At 49.4% G+C, this 20,745-nt stretch overlaps 2 protein-coding genes across 3 annotated transcripts; both read left to right on the plus strand.

Annotated features, from left to right (window-relative positions):
• LOC133218751 (cytochrome c oxidase copper chaperone) lies at positions 1-2,747 on the plus strand. The gene is made up of 3 exons (XM_061365496.1): positions 1-242; positions 2,035-2,141; positions 2,542-2,747. Exons 1-2 carry the CDS (start codon positions 124-126, stop codon positions 2,117-2,119), a joined length of 204 nt encoding a protein of 67 aa, XP_061221480.1. The 5' UTR covers positions 1-123; the 3' UTR covers positions 2,120-2,141; positions 2,542-2,747.
• A 4,803-nt stretch (positions 2,748-7,550) lies between these two features.
• Positions 7,551-19,878, plus strand: POPDC2 (popeye domain containing 2). 2 transcript variants are annotated; one of them, XM_061365486.1, is made up of 4 exons: positions 7,551-8,888; positions 10,994-11,102; positions 14,968-15,334; positions 19,426-19,878. In XM_061365486.1, exons 1-4 carry the CDS (start codon positions 8,344-8,346, stop codon positions 19,509-19,511), a joined length of 1,107 nt encoding a protein of 368 aa, XP_061221470.1. In that variant the 5' UTR covers positions 7,551-8,343; the 3' UTR covers positions 19,512-19,878. The 2 variants fall into 2 exon arrangements, with proteins under 2 accessions (XP_061221470.1, XP_061221469.1); XM_061365485.1 differs by having other exon boundaries at positions 7,552-8,888; positions 14,968-15,472.
• The last annotated feature ends 867 nt before the right edge of the window (positions 19,879-20,745 follow it).

The following is a 20,745-nucleotide window of genomic DNA, read 5'->3' on the forward strand; positions in this document are numbered from 1 at the left end:
GGGGCGCAGGCAGGCCGGGAAGGGGCGGCTGGCGCGGCCGCGCACCCGGAACCAGCTGAGCGTCCCAGGCCGCTCTCTCCACGTTCGTGCCCCGCAGGCTGTGCCCGCCGGGAGCCGCCCGCCATGTCCACGGTCGCCGCCGCCAGCTGCGATGCCAAGGGCGCGGGGGAGCCGCTGGCGGAGAAGAAGCCGCTGAAGCCGTGCTGCGCCTGCCCCGAGACCAAGAAAGCGCGGGACGCCTGGTGAGGCCCCAGCCGGGGTGGTGCTGGGGCTGTGGTGGCTCCGACCCCCCGGGGCGGGCGGCAGCTCCTGCGCGGTTACTGCCCTCCGGGGGCGCGGCCCATAGCCGAGCTGCTTGGAACGGGTGTTTTAACTTTAACCCGTCCGCAGCCCGCTTCCGCCCTATGTGCGCGGTTTGGCCTTGTGCATTCCCCTCCCTGCTGCCTTCCAGTTCCTGCCCTTGACAACGTTGGCGGGGTGATGCTGGGAGCTCTCCCCAACACGGGCGGAGGGTGCTGGAGCAGCCAAGAGGGATGGGAGAGGGAGGAGGAGAACGTGCTTTAGAGGGATAAGTTAGAAATTAAGAGATTAGTATTTCATAGCCCTGGTTTAAAACAGGTTTCAGAGATTAGCTTTTAATGCTGCTTACAAATCTTCCCTACAGTTAACTGACTAAAGCAACAAATACAAGCAGGTAGTAGCATTTTTATTGTTTAATTAATTATAAGTGCCGTTTTCTTAAATAAGATATTTTGGGGTTTAGGTCTCAGGATGACATTTCTCACAGAGGTGAAAACTTGACCATTAGGTATATAGCTGCATTTGTAATTTCTTAGGTTTCAACCTGACAGGCAGTACATTGGTTGTTCGGTAGGTGACATGATGCTGGACACTGTATTTTGCTGAAGTTAGGGCTGTGTGTCTAGTTATGTGGTAGACTGAAGGTGAGTCCAGGGCCCCTGTGGAAAGAGTGGTAGGATGCAGGTACTGGGTCAGATGGTGCTGTCCAGGGCAGCCAGCAGACCTGGCCCTACTTAGTGTAATTAAGCTTAAAGCCTCTTCCCTGTGAGGGTGCTGAGGCGCTGGCACAGGGTGCCCAGAGAAGCTGTGGCTGCCCCATCCCTGGCAGTGTTCAAGGCCAGGTTGGACACAGGGGCTTGGAGCAACCTGCTCTAGAGGAAGGTGTCCCTGCCCGTGGCAGGGGATTGGAGCTGGGTGAGCTTTAAGGTCCCTTCCAACACAAACCATTCTATGATCAAATGATTTAGAAAATAGGATATTTTAATTATTCACAATTTGGTATGGCAAGAATGACATAACGTGGCATCTGAGGGTTGATTAGGCCCATGACCTGTGCTTTGCACAGTGTTGGAATCTCCGCCTCTGGGGACAGGAAGCACTTTGGTCCCTCAAAGAGTGAGTCTGAACCACTTTTGTGGTATACTTGATACATAAGTGGTGCTAGGTTCTTACCGTTATTTGGATATGTGTTAGACACTTGGATGGATGAGTAACATCAAAAGTTACCATATGTTGTGAATAATTTTTTTTAGCAGTCGCTGAGCAGGGGTTTTTTCCTTCAGGTTCCCTAAATACCAACTGAAGCTGGACTGAAACATCATTTACTGGCCACTCTGTTCTGTATTGGTCTCTTACTGGAGAAATTTTGTGGCTTCTGTACCAAATGATTTGAACCTGGCTGCTGGCGAGATTGGCATACTTGAAGTGATGTGACAGCTTTGTTGTTGTATAACAAATCCCTGTCTAGACTTGCCCAGAATAGTCACAGGCCTGTTAATAGAAAAGTCTGTTACACATTTTGTCAGATTTTTAAGTATGCAGCTCCAGACCATGGTAACTTTCTGAGAGGTATAAAATGGCAAGTATAGTGCTGTCGTAACAGGATAGGCAAACAGGTCTCTGAAGCTGAATAGGGGTTTCTGATTGTCTCCAGCAGCTTGCCAGTTCTGCAGCTTTGACTAACAGTAAGCAAACATTTTGATGTTGAACCTTGGAAATCACTTTTTTTTTCAGCATCATTGAGAAGGGTGAAGAGAATTGTGGGCACCTAATTGAAGCTCACAAAGAGTGTTTGAGAGCCCTGGGCTTCAAGATATGAGATGAGCGGGACTGTGAATGTGGTGAGTACAGCCTTCAGGACCTCTGCCTCTGAAGTGCCCTGGTGTCTCAGTTGGTGCTGCTGGAAGGCCCAGAGCACTGTTCATGATGGCAAAGTGTCTTCCTTGTGAGAGGGAAGGCAAAGTGCTCCTTATTGACCCTGGAGTGCTCATGAGGGTAGTGAAGCCGCCAGGCAGCATACAGCCTTTGTGAGTAGCTCTTCAGCAGCAGAGTATGGTTCTGCCTCTGTTGTCTTCCAGTAGATCCAAATTTCACCTTGGATTTCTAATGCTAGGGTTGGGGGGTTGGGTTTTGTGGGTTTGTTGGTGGTTAGTTTGCTTGGGGTTTTTTTATCTTTGAACAGTCCCTCAATATCCAGTGGGAATCCATGTTCTGTGAAGCTGTCTTTCTTCTCTCTTCCAGGTGATGTCTGTGGTGTGACTGTGTTCTGGAAAGCTGCAAAATAAATTATTTCTGCAAGTTACTTCAAAGAGCAAATATAAAGAAATTATTTATAAAGAGTTGTTAATGATAGACTGTGCATCACATCCGTGGCTTTTCCACTGTTAGCTCTTGATCATTGCTATAGAAAATATATTTTTTTCCTCTTAATAAAAGTCTGAAAATGACCAGTGTTCCTGACTTGTGTTTCTTTTTAAGTAGAGAAATGACACTGCTCCCCTCATGGCAAACAGTGTGCTGTAGGAGTGGAGGGAGTGAGAAAACCCTGCTTACTCATTGACATGAGAACACAAGTTCCTCTGGTGTTGCGGTTGAACATTGTTGCCTTTGGTGGGTTTTCTCACTGATTCAAATTGAGAAATCATGCTAATAACACTGACCTGTTACTGCTTTCAGCAAAGTCGTGCTGGAGCTTGTAGTGCGGTTTGTGATGGTGGATGTAACTATATTTGTACCAAAAGATGACCACAGCCTTATGAAATGATCTTTCCTTAGACTCAAAACTGGATTTACTTTCTCCTGTTAGCATTTTTCGCTGTTCTTGTGAATAGCTTTACCCTAGGATTCAAGCTGCATTATTTCTAATTTTATCAAACTCAAATTCTTGAGCCAGTGGTTCATAAAGGGGAAGGGAGCAGAGGACTACAGATGTATGTACAGTAAACTTGCCTGAAAAGCAAGCTTTCTTTATGCCAATTGTTGCTGTGCTCGAGGTCTTGTGCTAGGCGTGCATGGGCTTGTATTTTCTAAATGATTTTTTCCTCACCTGTGTGACATGACAGTGGGAGGGTGCTTGTGGCCTTTGATTCCTTTTTGCAATGGAGCCCAAAGTGCAGTTGTTAGTTTGTTACACTTGTGCATGGACTTTGGTTTCATACTGTGTTGCTGTGCAACCCTAGTGGTGGTGGTCTTCCTTAGGTGAGTTGACTTTGCTTAAGACAGCATCACTGATTGCTTCCTTCTCCTGCCGAGTTTGCTTTTCAGAGACTGAAGATGGAAAATCTGTGCTTTGTCTTGATTCTTCTCTTGGCTTTAATCCTGTTGGAGAGGTGGGTGCAGTCATCATTGTTTCTCTGCTGGGTTCTGCATGTTTTGAACAATGAGTAGCAATGAACGGGCTGTGGATGGTTAGAGTGTAGCGCTCGGTGGTGTCTCTGTTGAGACTGCCAGGTTGTGTGAGGAGAGTTTTGACTCTGCTTCCAGAAATGCTTCATGAAGGTCCTGGAGTCTGAGGAAATGCACTTTAAGATGGCTGCCAGGGACAAGCTGGGTTTTTAAGACTTAGTTTTCTGCTGCTTGTCTACTCTCCTGTCTTGAGGTAAGAGTTGTGCCCATGTTGGTTTCCAGCCTATGAGAAGGGATGCATGTGGAGCTGGCTGGACAGGCCAGTCTGCTCTAGTGGAAGGTGTCCCTGCCTGTGGCAGGGGTTGGAACTGGATGAGCTATAAGGTCCTTTCCAATACAAACCAGTCTGGGATTCTGTGAAGGCCCGTAGCAGCCTGGGGAACAGGACCTGGCGCTTCTCATGATGTTTATTCTTATCTTGAGGTGGAAACTTAAAGAATGCTATATATTTTGAGTCAATGCGTGCCAGAGCTTGAACTGAAGAGAATATTAAAAGGTGGATGAGTGCCAGCTTTGTGGTAACATGTCCAGTCTGGGTAAACCGTGGAAATGGTATTACAGAGTAAAGAGCGGGGCAGGGGTCGGAGGTCGTCAAGTGAGATGCAGTGCTATTAAATTGGGTCAAGAAAAGGAAAAAAATGGGTTTACAGAATTTATAAATTTTGTACACTCAAGAAATGCAACAGCTTGGCATGCCTGAAGGTAAAAGCATGGTAAGATACTATGGAAAGCTTTTGGAAGGAAGATGATGAGAGTGATCCTGTGATACCCATGTGCAACATGGACAGAAAGGGTACTGGACAACTCTATACTTAAAGCAACAAAACCTTGTAGTCAAATCACATTTCTTGCTGAGTGGCTCAATTTGTTGCTACAGGTTTCCTGGGGAGTGGATTCAAAGCTTGATTTGGGGAGTGGGAGTTACTAGAGCTGTGTTCCTAGTTACCAATAGAGCTGGTGAGACGCTACCCTACACACGGTGTTTGGTGTACCTGTGAGGGTATGAAACATGGCAGTAGCAGGAAATGGGGCTGAACTGTGTAGCAGTTCAGCTACATACAGTACATGACCCTTTGTGATTCCCTATGAGGTAGTCTGGAGCAGGCTTTAGACCTTTCCCAACAGCTGTAAATCAAATGTGACTAATATATGAGACTATTTTGAAGCTACAGGGTTTATTAGTGTGTAAGTAACAGCTTTGTAGACTAATGCCAGAGATGCACTGCATAAGAAATCAAAAAGGATTTTAATTACTACAGAACAAATAAAAAATGTCTGATTATGCCCTCTCTGACTTTAAGCTGTCAAGGTCTTACTGTCCTCAACACAGGTGATTGTACAAGTCATCTTCAGCTTATGAGATCGGTAGTGAACCTGTAGATTTCCTGAAGATGGGCAAAATAGCCAGCTGCTGTGAGATCCGGGACTGATAAACTCTGGATGAAGTGCTGCAGGACAGAGGATTTGTTTGACATAGTGCAGCCTGCACCTGGATTGCATCATCTCATGGGGCTAAGTATAAGATGCTACTGGTTGAATTCATTGTAAGTGGGGAAACCAGTTGAGTATCTGTTTACGGACTGCTAGTTTCACTGCTGAAAAGCTTGACATGTCTGTTTTATTTCTTCACAGACTCATTTTACTGTCATGTCTATGTGTCTTCTTCCAGAGAAGGGTGTTAACGCTGCTCAGGTGTTTTCTGTGCACTTGCTGTCTTGATGGCAAATTGTTTTGGACCTTGGTACTTCCCTTTTAGTATTTGTTTGGCCTTCCCCCTTGAACTGGTATTGGCTTTTGAATGCTCATCTTGGATGAACCCCAGCTCCCCTGGAGGGAAAGCACATGTTCTAACTCAAGGCAAGGCATTAAAATAGAATTTCTCTTTGGAAAATAAAGAGCTTTTTGAACTCGTGCTGGGTGGAAAACTGAAAGTGCTGTGGAGACTATGGCCACAGTGCACTCTAGGAAGAAAGGAAGATTTGAGCCTTGGTGGTTCAACCACTTTATGAATCTTCCTTATTTAATAAGAAAAACTGGCCCTGAAGAACACCTAAATCAGTCTCTAGCGTGTGCTCAGAGATCTACCTTTTAAAAGGCTATAGTGTTCTCTCTGCAACATCACATTCAGCCCCAGCAGAAAGGCTGTATGGTTTCCAGTGGGAGGTTGGTGCTGTGACTGCTGTGGGCTTAAAGCTTCCTGTCTGCCTTCTATAAGGAGGTCACAGCAGGCTGTCCTCATCCCTGGCAGCACTCTGACCCCAGCACGTGCCTCTGGGGTTACTGGGGCACCACTCTTTGTCTTCTGAAGGATGCCTGAGGTGATATGTGCCCTAATAAGTTGTTAAAGTTGTGTGCCAGGGTATTTTCTAGCTCAGGAATTTACCCGAAGAGTGAAATCAGTAACTTTCTGATCTCTTCCTTTGATGTTGTTGCAAAAGTTTCTTGGTAGTATGGAAAGAGGGGGAGAAATTGCAGTGTTGCTTCTCAGAATGCTTTCTCTAACATTGTTCTACACTGCTGTTCACAGCAGGTCAGTTCTGTCTCAGAGGTCTTACGTGAAGTATCTTTCTCCTGAGTGTTCCCAGTCTTGATATCCCATATCCCTATTTTATCAACTGTCTGCCTATCTCAGAAAGAGGACCCCTTATAATATTGATCTTTTTTTAGAAGCTTAAAGGTAGAAAAGTTGTTGAGATCATCTAGCAACTACATGACAATGGTATGAAAAACAGAACTTGGCTCCTAAGGCTTTTATTGTAGTGCTTCAGCTATAAGTTCATACTTCCCTCTTTGCAGAGAAGGTCAAGAGAAATTAGGTTCTTCATTTCCCCATACCTCATGCAGCTGAGCCTTGTTATGCTTCAGTCTGTAGGATTGATCGCTTATAAGGGACCACTGGAGAAAAGGTTCCCTGATTCACTTCACCCTTAACAGAAAGCATCTTTCTGAATGGATTGTACTCCTGTCCCTGTTCAAAGCTTAATTTGTCTTCCTTCCTTCACACATGGCAACCTGTCAAGATGGCACAGCTTTTGCTGTTCCTAGGAGTGATACCACTCTGTGTTGCATGTGGCCTAATCATTGTAGAGGTAGATTGTACTGCCCAAGCTCGTGATGAATTTTTTCAGGCTGCCATAAAGCGCTGATTCAGCTTTGCCCAGTAGACAGTGTTATCCAGAACACTTTTAGTAGAAGAGGCGATTAGTGTGTCTTTAAGTGAACGGTGCCAGTGGGAATGGCACGTTAGGCAGGGCAGCTGCAAGCTTGGACTGAAACACGACCACCCTTGAAACCCTACCTCTACTCCACTGACCCATGCAGCCTGCCTTCATACTGTTGACTGACCGTGCGGGTTGCGTCAAAGCCTGAAATGTAACTGCTTCCAGGCAACAGGGCAGATCCTGCCTGTACGACTCACAGCGTGTTACTCGAAGCAGGGGAGAAACTGCATTTATGCCTGTTTTCTGTAGCTGACCACAGAGGACTGGACTCAGCAGGTCCCTCGTGCCTGTGTCCTGGGTTACCCAAATGGAAATTGTTTGCTTTTCACATTGAATGAAGGTCTGAAATAGTTATGAAGAAATAAAAATGTGAGATGGCGTTTCCCAAGGATGCTTCCCTATGGAGCCTGTTATCTGTGGGGTGGGAGAATCCTCCCTCGACTGGGGTTTCCCCACAGAGCGTGCTCCCAAGTGTTACACTCTCGCAGTTGCAGGCAGGATAGTTTCCTCTTTGTGACAGATGAAGCTGGCCCCAGTGGCTCATTCACTGTAGCTTTAAACTTGCTGCCACAACTCTCTGCCTGTGCAGAGCTTTACCTTGTGCCCCTTGGCCCAAAACGCCACACGAGATGGAGCTCCCTGGAGCAAGGGGGAGGCTCTGCTGCCGTGCTTGGAAAGCATTTCTTGAGAACCAGCCTCTCTTGCTAAGTGCTGCAAGCCACAGCCAGAGAAGGGGGTGACCTTTTCCCTTTTTAGTGGTGGGTGAAAGTCGCTCTCTTGCAGGAGCACAGCGCGATGCAGAGCCCCATGTGTGGCTGGAGCTCGCTGCGATAAGCTGGTTGTTTTCCCTTCTCCTTTCCCCTCGTCGCGCTGTGCCGGGCTTATCTGGGTGCCTGAGTTATGTTAAGTAGCGGGTGCATGCTTGCTCTCTGTTCTCCTCCCTGCTTGTGCTCCTTGGATTTCAATTCCAAACATGGTTATCCATTTGGGGTCTCTCTCCTTTCCGCTGCCAAGTGATACACATTCCACACTCAACACCAGCTCCCTCTGCTGCTCTCTCGCGATCGCTATTTTCATTTGCCGGAGGGCAGGCGAGAGAGCAGCGAGTGCAAGGAGATCTCTGTCCTGTTTGTGAGTTTTCCAGCTAATGGCCTCTACTCTTCCTTTGATTGAGCTCTTTTCACCTCCTGTTTGCAAGTTCCTTTTCTCAGTGCTGTGGCTAAGGAGGGGGCCAACGGCCGGTCTGTGAGACACAAAGCAACGAGCCCTTTTGGGATTGTTTTTTGGGTGCAGAAACATTCAGCAGCGTTTTACCATGTCACTCTGAAGCTCGCTGCTGTGGGACCAGCTGGTGCTCAAGAGGAGGAGGAGGAGGAACAGCAGCTCTGGTTTCAGACCTCTTCAGCACTCTTTGTGCATGACAATTCAGTTTGAGCACAGGACAGCCAAGGAGGGTGGGGAGTGGGGAAGGATGAGCGCAAGCAGCCTCTCGTGGGACCAGGCTCTTCTCCAGCCTCCGGTGTGTGATGCCTGGAAGGACACTTTGGAGGGGGCAGCCTATCATCTGGCCAGCTGCATTGTCCTCCTGGGTTACATGGGGGGAAGTGGCATCTTCGGGTCTCTCTATATTTTTGGCCTCCTGGCCCCAGGCTACTTCTGCTATGCCCTGTGGGGCTGGCTGAGCGCCTGCGGACTGGATATCTTCATCTGGAACATGCTGCTCGTCCTCGCTTGCTTGCTTCAGCTGGCTCACCTGGCTTACCGGCTCCGCAGAGACACCATCCCCGAAGACTTTAACCTCCTCTACAAGACCATGTACCTGCCCTTGCAGGTGCCCCTGGATGTCTATAAAGAGATTGTGAAGTGCTGTGAAGAGCAAGTCCAGTCGCTCGTCAGAGACCAGAATTACGCGGTGGAGGGCAAGACGCCCATTGACCGCCTCTCATTGCTGCTGTCTGGCAGGTAACGGCTCTCCTGTTTCTGAGCAAAGTCTGACAGCAAAGTGCCGTGGCTTATTGTAGCGGTTTCACCCTCTGTGGTTTCATCCTCTGGGGTGAGGATTGCTTCCTTCCTCTGAAAGGGCTTTGAGATATGCATCTGTTTGTTGGGAAGGGGGACAGCATGGGTATTTCAGGGAATGGGTCCCAGAATCAGGCCACGTGCAGTGAAGCACCCAGCTCAGCTGTGCTGTGATACTGCTGGGGAATCTGTACCTCTTTCTCTGTCATTTTAAAGTTGTCTCATTTCTGATGCAAGCAGACTGGCTGTCAGGGTGTTTCTCAAGGCAGTGTGTCTGGACCTGTGGTCTCTGGGGGTACCAGACACACCTCTGTGATGTGAACAGCCTTGCACTGAGTGTACTGAGTCCACCTGCTGGCCCAGACAGCAGTGTTCAAGGCGAGGTCCCATCCCTGTTCCCGTCACCTCAACCTTCAGGGCTCTGAAATGTCTCACTTTGAGGGTCATTTCATCCAGAGAGCACACTTTCCTGTGGTGGATCCCGCCTCATCAGGCCTCTTTCTTTCCCTGTGCTGTCATGCATTCATGATGTTCCTTCCTCTGGACTACCAAGGAGGACCTTGAGAACCTCTAGATAGTCACACTCGGTATGTGATTATTGAGTGAATTGTGCTGAGCAAGTAGTGGCATTTATTCCCTGGAGATCCTGTGGCTTGCCTTTACGAGCATTTCTCTTCATGATGTGCAAAACCCAAATGCATACAAATAGGAAATGATACTAGCTTCCCAGCTGCTGCCAGGCACTTGGCACTGAATGCCAAGTGAGAGTGGGAAAGGAAGGAGATCTGTAAATGGGAGCAGTGCTGAGCTGTAGGAATGTGTGTTTCCATTAGGTGTCTTTCCCCTTACCAACCCTCTGTGCTGAGCAGCATGCTCTGAAGTTTACCTATCTGCAAATAATGTCAGTGGGAAGAGTCTGTGCTGTCTTGCCCTGCGCTGGATAATCTGATTCTGGTCTTTGAGCATGAAGGTGCTGCAATGGACAGTAAGCTGGTGCTGGTGGGGTAGCTGTTCTGCTCTTTTGCAGTGGGAAGTGTGTATCTTGGCTGGCACAGGATGCTCTATGGAGATGGGATTGGATTTGCATTTCCTGGTGTCCACGCTGTTGCCTTGTGTGGTCCTTGCTGACCCAGCAGAGGATTGCTACTATTAAGATGCTCCCTCTTAAACTGAACATAGCAAGACAAGGGGGACTTGGAAATGCACGATGCGCCTGGATCAAGAAATGTGCCTTTTGATCCCTGATCCTTCCAGGCAGCACTCCCAGCTGACTGAAAGCCAGCAGTGAACTGAGCATTGTAACTCCTGAATTGCTCATGCTGAGTTGCCTTTGCGCATTGTACAACAGGGGAAGATGGTGACAGCAAGGAAAGAGGCCCCAAATCTGGTGGTGCAGAGCTATGCATAGAGCTCCAGAATGCCCTGCCATTGCCCCAGGCCTGTACAGCTCCTCCTCTCTGCTGCCACAGCAGGGCTTGGTGCAGGTTTCACCTTGACATTGGTAAGCAATTGTAGCAAAAGTAGAGGAAAAGGGATACTTGGGACTCCAAGAGAGGTTGAATGGTAATGTGCAACTACCTGTGAGCTGGCAGTGTGATGTGTCAGGACCGATAGCCAATGTGATTTCTGGGGGCTCTGGGGGTAACAGCTTCCCAGCATCAAGTCAGGGAATGTCTTCGTGCAACCCTGGGGACAGGAAGAAGATGCAAGCACAAAAAGTTGGCTTACAAGTGCTTGAAGAGCAGCAGCAGTCTTGCAGAGTGAGAAGGGCTGTTTTAGGACCAAGCATTGCGCCTGAGAGGGCTGGCTTTGTACTAGGAAATGGAAAACAGAAGGAATATCGGGAAGTGGCAACAAATATCCTTTCCCACAGAGAAAGGAGCAACAGCCCCGTAGACTGGAGCATCTGCAGCCGTCCTGGAGAGGGTATGAGACATGCATGGGATAAGGAGTCTTTTCCTCCCTGGTGGGACTGGCTGCCTGCATGTTGTGTGAGTTGTTGAGGTTTGTGACATCTCCATTGTGGCCTAAGCGTGTCCTCTCTGCAGGGTCCGTGTGAGCCAGGATGGGCAATTCCTTCACTACGTCTTTCCATACCAGTTCCTGGACTCTCCAGAATGGGAGTCACTGCGACCCTCTGAGGAAGGAACTTTCCAGGTAACCCAGTTTTGCTCCTTGCTGCTTCATTGCGTGTCTGAGAAGGGGATGGAGGGGGCTCATGATGCCATTCAAATCTAACCATGAATGCTTTCCTTCCCTTCCTCATGGGTTAGCCAGCACAGGATGGTGCGATCAGTTACGTTACCTTTATTCCTACCTTCCTCTGAAGAACTCGGTGCATGCTCCTATCAGCTGACAGCAGGGATGGTGGAGCATGGTGCTCCTTCCAGTTTAGCAGGGAAATGAGGTGCTGGATTGCTGGCTCTCTTCCATTACAGCATTCCCTAGTACCTGTGTTGATCCATTTGCCCTGGGCACTGCTCTCAGGGTGCAGCATTCCAGCATCAGATGGCAGTCATTGCAACATGTAGCAGTGATGTAAACCCATAAATATCCTCTTCCTCACAGAAGTTTCTGATGGTTATGTGTTTTGGGTGGAGAGGCAGAAAGGATGATTCACACCCGAATATGGTTCTTTCTGAGCAGAAGAATCCTGTGCTGAGAGGTCAGACCAATTCTTATTTGAGCAAATGAAAGGATTTTGCTCTTGCTGTCAACACCCCACAGTATTTGTCTTCCCTTCTGGAGGAGGTTACTTAAGCCCACATCCCTCTGCCTTTAACTCACATTCCAGGACAGGCTGATCCCTGTCAGGAGGTTTATCTTAGGGCATATGAGGAGGGGTTTTGCTAATCCCTTGGGAACATGGCACAGTCATGAGAGAACAATGAGGTTTTCTCATGAGGGCAGCCACATTCTGACATGGTTAAACCAGGGCAGCTCTCTGAACCTGCTTTCCTTAGGTCTGAATCTGTCCCATGTACAAAAGGGTCATGGTAGTTGCTCCTGAAAGCTTCGCCATCGCCAGTGATGATAGCCTTGCGAGGGGAGCAGCTGCAGGAGATGGCTTCTGGTGCAACTGTGCCACAGGGCTACAGCTTATGAGCAGAAAGAGTGATGTTGAGCTAACAACAACATGGCTGTGCTAGGGGTGAGGGTATCTCATGTTTTGCACAGGGTTTAAATCCAGCAGCAGATTGCTGCTAGCTCCTGGACTGTATCTGCCTCAGAGTCAAGCAGAGAGTCCAATGGCTTCCTGGTGCTCCTGGCAGGGAAATGGCTGTCTGATGGCTTGCAACCTGCAAAGACCTTGGCAGTGTTTTCTGAGCTGATTTCTGTGGAACTGAATGTTCCCAAACCCCCTGAGTGTCTTTATCGGTGATGCATGTGACAGCTCAGGACCTAGCTGGTGCCAGGCTGCACCAGGCCTGCTAGCACCATGCTTTTGGCCATTCTCCTGCTCGGTGAGACAGGCAGGTGAGACTGCCTAGCATCAGGATGGGGAAGCAGAGCCCTAGGTGGGGAGAGGCTGCAGCCATGTGCAGGAATTGCCCCAACCCATGTCTGCTTACTGAGGAACATTACTGAGGACAAGGGGGAATGGCTTTAACCTGCTAGGGGGGAGATTGAGATGAGCTCTTAGGCAGAAGCTCTTCCCTGTGAGGGTGCTGAGGCGCTGGCACAGGGTCCCCAGAGAAGCTGTGGCTGCCCCATCCCTGGCAGTGTTCAAGGCCAGGTTGGACACAGGGGCTTGGAGCAACCTGCTCTACTGGAAGGTGTCCCTGCCCATGGTGGGGGGTTGGAACTTTAAAGTCCCTCCAACCCAAACCAGTCTGGGACTCTCTGAAGAAGCAGCAGTCTGTGTGAGACCAGCGTTCAGCACGTGAGACTTGACCAGTCCATGTTCCTGCAGGACATTACTTTTGATGGCCATGCTTAGTCATGGTGATGTGGTGCTTTTGGCAGCTGTTTAACCTGCTACTCTGTCTTACCTGAGTAAGTACTAATACTCTGTGGTATATCTCAACCCTTATTCCTAGCATCGCAATCATTTGGTTGCAAAAGTGCACATTTGACTCTGGGACTTTGCTGGAGAAGCGCATGGGAGGTTTTTCCTGCCCAAGTTTACCCCACAGCTGCCTGGATTGAGCAGTTTCAATCCTGAATGCACAAAAAAATGGCAGAAACTCGATGTGATTTACAGGGAGAGCCAGTTTCCTTGAGCTTTCTGCTCTGGCTATGTCTTCTTCCCACAGGATTGCTGGCTCCCAGGGCCTGAAGGAGTCGGGTTTCAGGGCTGTCACTTTCCCCCAGAAAACTGAATTATGGGCTCTGCCAATGCCAGAGCACTTGTGTCAAGGGGATTCATGAGTGGAATCTGCCCTGCTGCCCTGGTTAGGAGGCAGGCTTTCTTATTACATCTCACTTAATCCCCCATGAGAAGCAGAGGCTTTTGACTGCTGTGCCAGAAGTTGGTTAGGAAAATGAGAATCTGGTCACTTCAGTTTCTGTGTGACCCTTCCTCTTGCTCACCTCAGCCCGGGAAAGTTCTCAGGTTTTATCTCCTATATTTCTTTCATAAGGCAGCTGCTTGCATAGCAGTGGCATTAAATATCAAACCCAAGGACACACACATGTACCCAGGCCATGGTCAGCTTCCCGGTGGTGCTCTGTCATGGTAGCTGGCCAAGGAGACCCCTGATACAGGGTGAAAGGGAGCCCCCGGGATATTTTGGCTCCTGCACTTGTTCACATGTTAGTGTCTTCATTACACTCGGATGTTCTTCTTTAGCCCAAAGCAGTTTGACCCTCCCTGTTTTTCTTATCTATTATTGTTATTATCATAATGATTGCATTTATATATTACAATATACACTCATGTATTCTGTAATGGTTTTTATTATTAATAGTCTGGTCTTACAGCCAGGGGGAAAAATGGCTCTGTTTGCATTGGCAAACCCCAAAGCAAAATGAAGTATTCTCTAACATCAACCCGACAAAGCCTCAGGTGAGCTCCCTACCTAAACACACAGTAAACCCCTCTCACTGGGCTGTGCTGCACCTCCTTCAAAGCCATCCAGCCCTATAGCACCCAACAAAGCTGGTGAGACAGGCTGTCCCTCTGGTGCAGGATGAGCAGGCGAGCCTTCCAGATGGCCCTTCCCACTCCCAGGGCCTTCTCAGCACAGGGGTTGTGCAATCCAGCAGCAGGATGGGCTGGCAGCCTGCCACAGGGCTGGCTGGGCATGCACAACACCCCCTCTGCAGCCTGTCTGTGGAGGGATGAGGACATTGTAGAATCATAGAATCAACCAGGTTGGAAAAGATCACCAAATCCAACCATTTCTCAGAACTGCCAAGGCCACCATTAACCCATGGCACTGAGGGCCTCGTCTACATGGTGTGTGAACACTTCCAGGGACGGTGACTCCAGCACTGCCGTGAGCAGCCTGTTCCAATGCCTGAGCACCCTCTGGGGAAGGAAGTCCTAATCTCTAGCCTAACCCTCCCCTGCTGCAGGTTGAGGCCATTTCCTCTTGTCCCATCACTTGTTTCTTTGGAGAAGAGGCCGATCCCACCTCACTCCATCCTCCTATCAGGCAGTTGTAGGGAGCGATAAGGTCCCCCCGAGCCTTCTCTTCTCCAGACTAAACCCCCAGGTACCTCAGCCATTCCTCATCACACTTGTGCTCCAAACCCAGTCTATGCTGCCCTGCTTACTTCAGTTGTATCACTCAGATGTCAATAGGGAGCATCATTTGAAAGCAAGAAAGTGATATTTAGCCAGCCGCTTGGTTAGATTAAGCAAGGGCATGCCACTAATTGCATAGGAAAACGTGGCCTCAGGCTTCTTGGGGAGGGAAACAGGTAGGTAAGGATGTATCTGACCAGCTTGGATGATCTGGCTCCAAGGAGAGCATACATTGAAGGGGCTGGGGGCCTTCACTGGAGAGAAGCATGCAGCCCCAAGGTGAGTTACCCCCCCACCAGGCAACGGGGCTTACTCTGCTCCCTCCCTCAGGTCACACTAACGGCTGAGACCGACTGCAGCTTCATCACCTGGCCGAGGAAGAAGCTGTACCTCCTGCTGAGGAAGGACCGCTACATTGCCCGGCTCTTCTCCTCCCACCTGGGCTATGACATCTCGGAGAAGCTCTACTCCCTCAATGAGAAGCTCTTTGCCAAGTTTGGCCTCCACTTTGACATCCGCTTGCCCAGCCTGTACCACGTCCTCGGGCCAGCCTCCTCCGAGGGGGAGTCGGAGGACTGCGAGGAGTCACCGCCTGCCTCTGGCCAGGCTGATGGCTCTGAGCCCCCTCCGCAGCCACCACCGCTGCCACCGCCGGCTCCTCGGCCCCGGGCATCCCGGCCTGACAGTGACCTGCTGGGTGAGGATTCCACCAGTCTTGTCTTGGAAGATTTTGCTGAGTTGCCGGGGTCTTTTATGGACTATGTGAGCGAAGGGGAGTATATGAAATGAGGGCACTCCCAGCACGGGCACGCCTCACCCTGTGTGGGACCCCCGCGTAAGTACCCGCTTGTGGAAGCAAGTCCTTCCCGGGATGCAGCTGCCCAGGCAGAGGGGTAGCCTCCACCTCTTGCCCTTTTTTGCCATGGGTTTGCTGGTCCGTAGCCCTTTTTTGCCTGCTGCCCCAGGGAATCCCGGGAGGTGGGCTCGAGCGCTGGGATTGTCTCAAGGAAAAGCAGCAGGGTAGATGCTTGACTCCAGGCACCAGCCACACCGGGGGTGGAAGGGCCCTTAAGCTGGCTATAGGAAGCTCTTCCCTTCCATCAGAGAGAGACAGAGAAACTGAAATGGTGCCCAGGCTGCTGGGTGGTACATGAATGCCTGCAGAGACCCCACAGGGCTTGAGCTGGCTTGCCATGATGTAGAGCTGTGCCTAGAGACATGCCACTATTGAGCTGAGGAAGTTGTCTACAGGTGAAAGAGCAAATAAGCCAGGAGATGCTGACAGGGGTAGAAACAACTCCAGGGTTTACAAGGAGTAAATAGCAAGGAGTTGCTGTTCACCCTCCAAGTGCTCAGTCTGGGCAGGGGAAGAAAGCTCAGTCCCTCCTCCTCCTGCCTGCCGTAGCTCGATCCCGTATTTGTCTGTCCTTGTTTCTGCTGAGCCTCATCTCAGCCAGATCAGGAAGGTGTTGAAAAGTCTGCCCTGTCTCTTCAGGGTGCTGAGCTCTACCACTGCCTGTGGCACAGCTCTTGCCTCCACTCTCCCTGGGTGGACTGACAGGCTAAAAACAGTTTTAGCATACCCCAGACTGCTTTCTGCTGAGTGGGAATGAGATGCTCTCTTCCAAAATGCCAGCTCCTTACTCTGCAAGGGAAAGATTCCTAGGCCTGGTGGATGTGAGGGCAGAGCAGCGATGCAGGCAAACAGAAATAGACAGGAGGGTGGCTTGTGCTTGAAATTCAGATCCAAGTGGCCCAGAGAGAAATTCCACACTCCATCACTTTTAGCCAGCCACTGCAGGCCAGCTGCAGACCTACCACCAACTCATCATAGCAGCTTTCTGGCATCCAGCAGCCAGATACCAAGGGTGGGGCAGGGATTTCTGTCCTAGAAGTGACCCCTATATATGTCCCAGTTGGACTTGCATGTGGGGCTGGGTGCGGGCACCTATGAACATGGTTCACCATCACACCCTGGCACTTCCCTGGGTCTACTTCTGACCCAGGACCCACTGACTCCCTGCAGTTATCTTCCCTACCCTGTGGTGTGTGTACACAAGCCTTGCTGCTGTGACGGCAAAGGGACAGTCCCTCAGTGCTCTGCATGGTAAGGCTGCCTGGGCATTTCTTCCTGTTTCATCAGTTTCTGTTCTTTTGAAAGTGGAACTGGAAGACCTTCCTGTTTTGTACAATTCTGTTTTGAGTTGAGTCATGTTCCTGCACTGCTTCCGTGCCTCCCAACTTAACATCTGGGGTATGAAAACTGGCCAGGGAAAAAAAAAAGGGGGGAAATTGGATGCAATTGGATACAATTGGCTTGAATTGGATACAAAGCTGGCGAGAGTTTCACTTTGGGTTGTCTTCATTTGTTTGTTCATTTGCACAGAGAGAAAAAGAGTTTGTTTTATTCTAGCGTAGAGGCTGTGGGAATGTGAAGTCCCTGGTCCTGCTGATACCACTGCTGGAGAGAGGGATTTGCAGCTTAGCTCTTTTTACAGTCCTTACTTGGCGAGACAAGAACAGTCAGATAAGCATCCCCTTGTCAGGTTTGTTGGTTGGATACTTGCAATCCAAAATGAAAGCAGGTTGTGTTGTAAACGTGGTGAGGTCACTTTGTGCATTGCTCAGATTTCCTCAGCAGAAGGGTACCCATTCTCAGGTCAGTGGCAGAATTCTCCTAGCTGATCCAGCTCAGTAAAACTGGAATGTGCAATGCAGTTTAAGAAGGAAGGAGCCAGAGAACACCACAGCTTTTTGTTTTTGGTTCTTGTTTTTTGGTTTCCACTCATTTTTAGTGATGAGTCAAACCTGTGAACATACACACGTGGTGTGCGTGTATGTTTATGCTGGGGCAAGCTTGTACCATACAGCACAAAGCTCTTCTTCCTTTCACACAACCCTTTTAAAGCATGTTGGAAGCTGGAAGCTTTTATCTCTCTATATCTTGTGTGTGAGGTGACATCAAGGTGTGCTGATACTTGCAGTAGACCTGTGATAAAAGCCCGTATGTTTCAGAGGCCAGTGCTTGGGGTGGGAGAGGAGGATGATCTTCCTTGGAGACAAGAGCCAGTGTGGTATTTTGATTTCAAAGGTAATTAAGCAAGGAAACACAAACTGTTCAGTGTGTTTGTAACAGTGGAACAAGCGCTTCCTTCTTACTCTGCTTGGGTATGCTAATCACATCACATAGCATCATAGAATGGTTTGGGTTGGAAAGGACCTGAAGATCATCCAGTTCCAACCCCCTGCCATGGGCAGGGATGACTCACATTAAACCATGTCTCCCAAGGCTCTGTCCAGCCTGGCCTTGAACACTGCCAGGGACGGAGCATTTACCACTTCTCTGGGCAACCTGTGCCAGCGCCTCAGCACGGTCACAGTAAAGAACTTCTTCCTTATATCTAACCTGAACTTCCCCTGTTTCAGTTTAAACCCATCACCCCTTGTCCTATTGCTACAGTCCCTGACAAATAGTCCCTCTCCAGCATCCTTTTAGGCTTCAGCAGCACAAAAGCAGCTCTCACATCCAGAGAGTATTCCACAGCGACTTGGGTGCCTAACCCCAAAACTCAGTGGTACAAAGGGGCTGCAGTTTCCCCTTCTGGCCAGGCACTTGCCACAGCTCAGAAGATGATCTGAGCAGGTCTGCCATGGCCTAGGGAAAGCACTTTCATAACTTTTCCCTTGGAAGTGGTGAAAATGTCCATAACAAACAATATATTCCCTGCAGTGTCATTGTCTGAAGTAAGTGATAGCTGAAGTCCCAGAGACCAGAGCTTCCCTGGGGCTTTCTCCCTGGTCCGTGCCCTCATCTCCTTCCCCAATAGCTTCCAACCTGAGTAATCAACTTCCAGCTATCAAAACTCCTTGTGCTGAAGTGCTTCTATAGATCACATTCCTTTCCATTTTCTGGCACTACACTGGCCAACTTGCAATGCCACACGCAGGAGGGCAAGTTTTTGAATGCTCAAAGTGCTGCAAAAGTCACGCAGAAGACAATATTCCTGGGACATATATTGGCCTATTATAACCCAGGTTCTTGGAAAGAGTTTCTAATCTGTTTATGAGCAAGAGAGACTGTGATACCACACTGATGAGCACATGGTTTCTCTGAGGAAGAGAGAGATTTCAATAACTTACAGGCTGCCTCTTTGAGAGGGGCAGGTAAAGGTTCTGTTCCAGATTTGCTTCAGCCACATACTGCTGTACAGCTCAGTGCTCCATAGCAAGCAAAGCTTTATTCCTTGCACAAAAGATCAACCAAGCAAAAGCCACCTGCGTTTTATTCCTTTTCATATTGCATTTGTTCTAGTTTGCTGCTGTCAAGTGCTTGCAAGATGCGAAGCTGTTGCTACCTAGGTTTGCATGGATATATCTTGGGGCTGGCTTTCTATCTAGTGGGTGAGGTGGATGTAGGGATGCTTGATGGCCTGTAGCTTGTTAACTCCTAAGTTAGTAAGAGTTGTTTTACACCTGCTTTGAGAGCAAAATCAAGGGACCTGTGGGGTTTGTTTCACTCATACCACAGCAAACACTTTGGAAGAACCTGGTTTTGCTGTCTCGGGATGCTCCATTTTCTGATTTACCACATGTTGAAGAATTGTTTTGAATGGTAATTTAGGAGAGAAAAGGAGAAAGGCAAGTAATGGTGGGCTCCATGAGGTTTGTGTCTTGGGAGAATTTGGAAGTAAGATTTATTCCTGTGATAATAATGGTGTGCTCTTTGCTTCTCTGTCTTCCCTCTCCTCCCTGTCCTTTCCCCCCCTCCTGCCTTCCTTCTCTCTGCAGCACCTGGAAACCTTCTCCGGAGTTCTCCCCACCCTCTCTGCAAAGGACGAGCCCCTCTGGCTCCCACTCAGACGCCTGAACTCTAGGGAACAACAAGCTGGTTTGATCCCGAAGCCCCTCCAAAGGAGCGTATGCTCACACAGCTTTCTGACCAGAGACACTCTTCAGCAAGCACAGAGACGTCTGCCTGCAGACGTGTACACTCAGGAGCACATGAATTACACGCATGAGACTGCAGTGTGACACTCCAGCACCTCCCACCCCATGGTTGTTCACCAGAGCTGCCTGCCCCAGTGTGCTTCCACGGTTTGTTTTCTAGCCCTGCATCTCTGAGGTGTGTCGGCAGCTCTGATACCAAGGTACACCGGTATCGCTGCAAGCGGTACCAGCCTGCTCACAGAATCTGTGTTTCCTTTGATTTAATGATTCTCATTAAAGTCAGAGATGAAACTACTGGTGTTTGAGGATTTGGAGAGGGAGGTGACGCTGTTCGAAAGGCTTGGGCTGATCTTAAGGCATGGAGGGAAAGAACAGGGGAAAATGGGTTGCCTGGGGGCTTTGGTAATGGGCTTGCAACGGAGAGCATGATACGGAGGTTTGGTATCATGCCTCTCAGTGGGCATCCACTCTAATAAGACCAGAAATTACTTTTCCAGGTGTTAGGATTTCTCATTCATGACAACCACCACTTCTCAAAGGAGTTACCAACTTCTGGTGAATGGTCAGTTGTTTGAGTTGACTTATGTGAAGTAACAAAAGGGAGGAATTGGGACTGGCGGCAAGTGGAGACAAAGAGAGCCTGAATCTGTGTCTGTCCATCCCCCCCTTACTTGCGTGTGTGTGTGCTCAGCAGGGGATGACCGCAGGATGCACCCACTGAGTGAAGAAGTGAGTGAGTACAAAACATCTCTGCTGAGAGCAGCCACTGGCAGGAAGAAGTGCAATATCTTAGATGAAAATAGCGTGGAGAAACAGCCTCTTCAGGTTCAGCTGCAACGGGCTTTGGCTGATGAGCTTCCCCAGCCATCTCCTCTGTCAGGGATTTGGAGATGGCAGTGCTGGGGGAGGAATCCACTGTCCCACAGAGCCTGGTGCAGCCAAGCTGGGTGGTGAGGGTAGGAGCCTCTCCAGGGCAGATATCCAGGAGGAAGGACTATCAGTCCCTCCATCAGCATGCTCAGGGCAGGGTGTTCTCTGTGTCTGTTGGCAGAGAGGTGTGGGGACATGGCCATTCTGTGTGTGGGGCTGGCTTTATGTCAGCCCTGGGCTGGTGGAGGCAGCCCTACCTGCCTTGTGCTGCTCGCACAGGGGCTGCGGCCC

Source organism: Neopsephotus bourkii, unplaced genomic scaffold (genome assembly GCF_033783945.1).
Source record: "Neopsephotus bourkii isolate Nb327-2 ecotype Australia unplaced genomic scaffold, CSIRO-AGI_Nbou_v1 NB_1287, whole genome shotgun sequence".
In the NCBI taxonomy this organism is placed as follows: Eukaryota; Metazoa; Chordata; class Aves; order Psittaciformes; family Psittacidae; genus Neopsephotus; species Neopsephotus bourkii.